This window comes from Drosophila willistoni (assembly GCF_018902025.1).
Source record: "Drosophila willistoni isolate 14030-0811.24 chromosome 2R unlocalized genomic scaffold, UCI_dwil_1.1 Seg167, whole genome shotgun sequence".
Lineage (NCBI taxonomy): Eukaryota > Metazoa > Arthropoda > Insecta > Diptera > Drosophilidae > Drosophila > Drosophila willistoni.
The window spans coordinates 1,288,440-1,295,318 of NW_025814050.1; the positions used below are offsets into that span (position 1 = coordinate 1,288,440).

The following is a 6,879-nucleotide window of genomic DNA, read 5'->3' on the forward strand; positions in this document are numbered from 1 at the left end:
TTTCTTACTATAACTACACTACGTGGTCTAATATATCTAAATTATGACAAAAACTAACACAATTTTATTTATTTTTTTGGCTATTGACCTATAGCAGCACACTACATAAAGAATCTCTGCCCAATCTGGCCAGTTGGTTGCAGAATTACAATGCATTTGTTTTACGAAAACAAAACAAACGTTTACAATAATGTAGAAGGGTTCTATACGGCCAAGAAATTATGACGCTTAGATTTTCGGATTATAGTTCTGATTTTCTCGGCACTCAAGTAACTCAATGAAGAATTTTTTCAGTAATTTATTGGTAATTGAATTCTTAGCTTTTGAGCTGTCCAAATATTTATGACGTTTTTCTAAAATCTCTAATATAAGAGATACATGTATAAGCTCTTTGAAGAAGTTCTAGATTTCACAAGAAATAATCTGAATTGAATTAAACGCTGAATGATGTATATTTAATAAAAATCGGCTAAAAATTAGATAGGCTTTAACGGCTATGTTTTTATACCCTTGCAAAAAGGGTATATTAATTTTGGTCAGAAGTGTGCAACGCATAGAAGGAAGCATCTCCGACCATATAAAGTATATATATTCTTGATCAGCATGACGAGACGAGTTCATATAGCCATGTCCGTCCGTCCGTCCGTCCGTCCGTCCGTCTGTCCGTCTGTCCGTCCGTCTGGATCAACGCAAACTCCTCCTAGACCGTTAGAGCTACAGAGTTCAAATTTTGCATGTAGGCTTGTATATACTGCAGGGGTTGTATATCTCGGATTCAGCCGGATCGGACCACTATATCATATAGCTCCCATACAAACGCCAAAGTCACGAACAGTTACTTTTCTCAATAACTTCGTTATTTTCTGAGCTATTGTCGTGAAATTTAATATTGATGAGTTTATTATACATATAAACGAATATGCCAAATTTGATCAAGATCGGGTGACTATATCATATAGCTCCCATAGGAAAAATCGGTCGAAAACAGTGACTTTTGTCAATAACTTCGTTATTTTTAACGTGATTGCTTTCAAATTAAGTATTTGTTAGTTTAATATATCTGTTAATGACTGTGCCGAATTTGATAAAGATCGGGTAACTATATCATATAGCTCCCATAGGAGCGATCGGTAGAAAACAGTGACTTTGATCAATATCGTCGTTATTTCCTATGCAAAGATTGTTGGCCGTTCTTTCGCAAACATTAGCCTTTTTAGATAAAACGTTTTTCCACTTTGATGGCTATAAGTAAGGAAAAAGTTACCAAAAAAGTTGCAAGGGTATACAAACTTTGACGCGGTCGAAGTTATCCCCGGCCCTCTGGTTTTTTTTTAAAACAAACTTGTGGGAATATGGTATAATAAAGATTTGTTAAGGCTTTTAACAACGATACTGTTCAGAGTATGTTGTCACTTGCTGTCATTCAATTTGAAAACCTTCTCCACAGAAGTAATAAAAAATAAAAATAAAATCATTGATAATAGAAAACAGCATATAGTACATAAAAGTTATCCTTTCAAGCTATTAAAATGAAAAATAATTCTGGTAAGTATTCAAAACATATAAAATAAAATACATTAGCAGTTAGAAGTCCGCAAATGAATACATTCGAATATCGCGAATCCATTGTCTCGTCGTGCTGATCAAGAAGATGGAGATGCTTTTTTTATATCCGTTGCACACTTCCAAAATTAAAAAATCCTTTTTGCAAGGGTATAAAAAAAGCCTTTTTTACGGCACCTGAAGCCTGTTACCATTACTGACCAAAAACTCGAAACAACCAAGCGATAATTTCCAAAATGGCCTAAAATAACTGAAAATGTTCCCCCTTCTTACAGAGAGATTATGAAATTTTTTATTTAAAGTATGTTTCATCGGCTATATCCAAATCCACAATTTTTTACAGGTAAGGAAAACTACGGAGCAAAAGGTGGAGGATGGGCAAATCAAGTCAAGCAACAAGGCAGGAGCCAAGGTTCTAAAGAAAACCCTCAGCCAGGCTCGGATAGACCAGGACCTAATCAAAAGCAACAACAAGTTCTACGGGACTCTAATTTAAACCAAGGCAGTGGCAATCAAGAATCGTGCGGCCAAAAACAAGGTGGTGGACGAAATCAAACTTCGTGGGGTTCGTCAAAGCCCCAAGCAGACAAAGAAACCAACCAACAGCAACAACGTAGTCAACATGATGGTCAGCAGCCAACCGACCCTGGATCATGGGCTAAAAAGGCAGGGCAAACTCAAAATCAAAGTTCGTGGGGCCAGAAAAAGAATCAGCCAGGCCCAAAAGTAAATCAAATTTGTCAACAGCAGCAAAACGGCCATGGATCGTGGGCTGAACAGAATGTACAAGGACAAAACCATAGCTCAGGGGGCTCGACACTGCATCAGCCAGTCCCACCTAGTGAAGGTTCGATGCAACAGCAACAGCAAGGACAACAAAAAGCTATGGTAAATCAAGTTGGTCAGCAGCAGCAAACTGGCCACGGATCGTGGGCTAAAAAGGAAGGTCAAACTCAAAATCAAAGTTCGTGGGGCCAGAAAAAGAATCAGCCAGGCCCAAAAGTAAATCAAATTTGTCAACAGCAGCAAAACGGCCATGGATCGTGGGCTGAACAGAAAGTACAAGGACAAAACCATAGCTCAGGGGGCTCGACACTGCATCAGCCAGTCCCACCTAGTGAAGGTTCGATGCAACAGCAACAGCAAGGACAACAAAAAGCTATGGTAAATCAAGTTGGTCAGCAGCAGCAAACTGGCCACGGATCGTGGGCTAAAAAGGAAGGTCAAACTCAAAATCAAAGTTCGTGGGGCCAGAAAAAGAATCAGCCAGGCCCAAAATTAAATCAAATTTGTCAACAGCAGCAAAACGGCCATGGATCGTGGGCTGAAAAGAAAGTACAAGGACAAAACCATAGCTCAGGGGGCTCGACACTGCATCAGCCAGTCCCACCTAGTGAAGGTTCGATGCAACAGCAACAACAAGGACAACAAAAAGCTATGGTAAATCAAGTTGGTCAGCAGCAGCAAACTGGCCACGGATCGTGGCCTAAAATGGAAGGTCAAACTCAAAATCAAAGTTCGTGGGGCCAGAAAAAGAATCAGCCAGGCCCAAAAGTAAATCAAATTTGTCAACAGCAGCAAAACGGCCATGGATCGTGGGCTGAAAAGAAAGTACAAGGACAAAACCATAGCTCAGGGGGCTCGACACTGCATCAGCCAGTCCCACCTAGTAAAGGTTCGATGCAACAGCCACAGCAAGGACAACAAAAAGCTATGGTAAATCAAGTTGGTCAGCAGCAGCAAACCGACCATGGATCGTGGGCTAAAAAAGAAGGTCAAGCTCCAAATCAAGGTCCCACAAAGTCGCAAGCAGTCCCACCTAGTCAGGGATTAACGCAACAGCACAGACAAGGATTACAAGACTCGAAGGTACTTCAATCACAGGAATTTTTGATTCACCCTGGTAATAATAAGGAGAGTCGTGGTAGCGAAGACAAGGACGTAAATGTCAAAGGAAAGGCTATCGAGTCTCAAGCTCAGTTGGGTAATCAGCAACGCCAACAAATTAGCTATCCTCCACTTCAACCGCCAGGTAGCCTTAAACGCGGCACTATTGGCAAACCTGGACAGGTGGCAGTCAATTATCTCGAAGTCGATTTGACAAAGATGCCGTCGAAAGCATATCATTATGACGTGAAGATCGTGCCTGAGCGGCCAAAAAAGTTTTATCGCGATGCCTTTGAACAGTTTCGTATAATCCATCTGAATAATGTTATAGCTGCTTACGATGGCCGCGCCAAGTGCTATTCTGTGGACAAACTAAATACCGCTACTAAAAATGGTGATGTCAAGGCAAGTGCGGTAAAGGGCGACTAAGAAGTTGTAGTATTTCAATTGATATTTGTTTCAGGTGACCGATTCTCATGGCCGCACTTTAAACTACAATGTTGAGATTAAAGAGACTACGGGTTTCCACGTCGACTTGAACTCTCTTCGCAGGTAACTCTGTGTTTCTTTTTATATGAATATCTTTGAATTCGTTTCATATCTTCACATAGCTATATGAATGACAAAATCTACGACAAGCCCATGCAAGCTTTGCAATGTCTGGAGGTAGTTTTGGCGCAACCTTGTCACAAGAAAGCCATTCGCGCGGGGCGCTCCTTCTTTAAAGCGGCTGAGCCTGGAAGGCGCTTGGAACTGGGCGATGGTTACGAATGCCTCATTGGTCTTTATCAGACCTTTGTTTTAGGAGATCGACCTTTCGTGAATGTAGACATCTCGCACAAATCCTTCCCCATTGCTCTTCCTGTTCTGGAATATATAGAACGCTACGTCCTAAAAGAATCGATTAAAAATACAACCAACCTGGACAGATTGTATCCAACGATAGAGGATTTCTTGAAGGGAATATTTGTTATTTACGAGCCACCGTCGTGTTTTAACAGTGCTCCACGCGTGTTTAAAGTGAACGGACTAACATCATCGTCAGCCAGATACCAACAATTTCAGTTGGATAACAAAACCTTGACGGTAGAGCAATACTTCCAAAGTCGTAATTATTCCTTAAGGTACCCGAATCTGCGTTGTTTGTATGTCGGACCGCTGGACAGGAATATCTTTTTGCCAATCGAACTATGCCGCATCGAAGACTGCCAGTCGTTGAATCGCAAAGACGGCGCTAATCAGGTCGCGGCTATGATCAAATTTTCCGCCACCTCGACCAATGAACGCAAAGCCAAGATCATGAACTTACTTAAGTTTATGCAACACAATCTTGATCCTTCCATAAGTCGCTTTGGTATTTACATCCACAATGATTTTATTGTAGTCCATACACGAACTCTCAGCCCACCGTTGGTGGAGTACAGGAATAAGCAAATGTCGATGGTTAGGAATGGCTCTTGGCGCATGGACCAACGCGCCCAGTTCTTGGAACCGAAACAGAAGGTCCATAAATGGGCCATTCTTCATTCAGATGGGCGTCGCAGATTGCCATATAATCAGATTGCTGACTTTGGGAACATGTTCCGCCGTCAAGGACTTTCGGTAAATGTCTGCTTAGAGGAAATGCCCGACATAAGATGCTTTAAAGATGATAGGGAGTTGGATGTTTACTTCGATGACCTCAGGCGCAGTAAGTGCGACTTGGTGATTGTGATCATACCCCAAATTGGGGTGTCCTATGACATCATTAAGCAGAAAGCTGAGCTAAAGCATGGCATACTGACACAGTGCCTGAAGCAACTCACTGTCGAGCGTAAATTAAATCCGCAACTGATTGGCAATGTTCTTCTGAAGATCAATTCGAAACTAAATGGCATAAATCACAAGTTAAAGGATGAACCGAATCGACTGCTATCAAATGTAATGTTTCTGGGTGCCGACGTTACCCATCCATCGCCGGATCAAAGGGAGATACCTAGTGTTGTTGGTGTAGCTGCCTCACATGATCCCTATGGGGCTGCCTATAATATGCAGTATCGTTTACAGCGCTCAGCTCTCGAAGAGATCGAGGATATGGAAACTATTGTCACGGAACATTTACGTATTTATCATTCATATCGCAAACGATATCCGGACCATATTGTCTATTATCGCGATGGAGTGAGTGATGGCCAATTTCCAAAAATTAAGGCGCTCGAACTGAGAGGAATTAATGCGGCATGCGCCAAGGTAACATTGCTACAGCACACATCGAAGTAGTACCCTAACCGTTGTGCTATTTTTCTGTCTTTTAGCTGGGCATTAAACCCAAACTATGCTGTGTAATCGTGGTAAAACGCCATCACACACGATTCTTTCCCACCGGTGTTCCTTCGCAAGCCAATAAATTCAATAATGTGGATCCAGGGACAGTTGTAGATCGCGTGATTGTCCACCCAAATGAGGTGCAATTCTTTATGGTTAGCCATCAATCCATTCAGGGCACAGCCAAGCCAACCCGTTACAATGTCATCGAGAACACTGGCAACTTGGACATTGATTTGTTGCAGCAATTAACCTTTAACCTTTGTCACATGTTTCCTCGCTGCACTCGCTCGGTTTCGTATCCAGCTCCAGCATATTTGGCCCACTTGGTGGCCGCACGTGGACGTGTCTATCTTACAGGGTAAGCAGCGATGTTAAGTTTAAAACGATTTCGAAAATCTTAATTTATTTCAAACCTCTATTAACAGAACTAAACTGTTCAAATCACCCAAGGAAGAAAACCAGAAGCGTTTAATCTCTACCTCCTTGACAACAGCAAATCCAATGTTCTTCGTTTAATAACAAGTAATATCATTATCATTATCCATAAACTTTTCTGACGCTTTGCGCTGGTCCTGTCTCGATTAATGCCATACCAAATTTTGTTAAAGGAATTTGTGATAGTAACAAATGTGTACATAGACTGGACCGCTTTGTCTTACCAATATCATTAACATTGTTTAACCTTATCAGCAGCCACTTCACTTAAAAACATTCAAAAGCAATCTTAACCTAAAATATAAACCCGGGACTTAATTGTTAGATGCAGGTTATATGTACATAGTGCTTGTGAATGTGTGTGCCTTGATCTTTCCCAATAATTAAAAAACTATTTGCACGTAAATGATAATTCTGAGGAATTTTTTTTTGGGGGAACGAATTCTCTAACAAATTATTCTATTCCTAATATAGGAAGTATTTCTGTGTCCCAAGTCAATTAAAGATATATTAACAAACGTTTTTGTATGTAAGTTTCTTATTGTCACGTTTTAAAAGCCATTCACGTACGTTTAATATGCATTCATTTCTCTCAAGGTCAAGTTGCGATGTCCAAAAAGGAAACATGAAACTTAATAATTTATAAAGGATAAGGATGAGGGGGAGTCTCATGACTTCCTCCCCCTT

General features: G+C 41.0%; 1 protein-coding gene across 1 annotated transcript; it reads left to right on the forward strand.

The window, feature by feature from the left end:
• The first annotated feature begins 1,443 nt into the window (after nucleotides 1-1,443).
• Nucleotides 1,444-6,604, forward strand: LOC6643884 (protein argonaute-2). Its single transcript, XM_023176647.2, has 6 exons — nucleotides 1,444-1,545; nucleotides 1,907-3,855; nucleotides 3,914-4,002; nucleotides 4,062-5,679; nucleotides 5,745-6,115; nucleotides 6,183-6,604. Exons 1-6 carry the CDS (start codon nucleotides 1,530-1,532, stop codon nucleotides 6,271-6,273), a joined length of 4,134 nt encoding a protein of 1,377 aa, XP_023032415.1. The 5' UTR covers nucleotides 1,444-1,529; the 3' UTR covers nucleotides 6,274-6,604.
• Nucleotides 6,605-6,879: the final 275 nt, after the last annotated feature.

Coding starts and splice junctions, on each gene's coding strand:
- LOC6643884 (XM_023176647.2), top strand. Junction 3,856..3,913: donor CTAAAAATGGTGATGTCAAG/GCAAGTGCGGTA, acceptor TATTTGTTTCAG/GTGACCGATTCTCATGGCCG. Junction 6,116..6,182: donor GGACGTGTCTATCTTACAGG/GTAAGCAGCGAT, acceptor CTCTATTAACAG/AACTAAACTGTTCAAATCAC.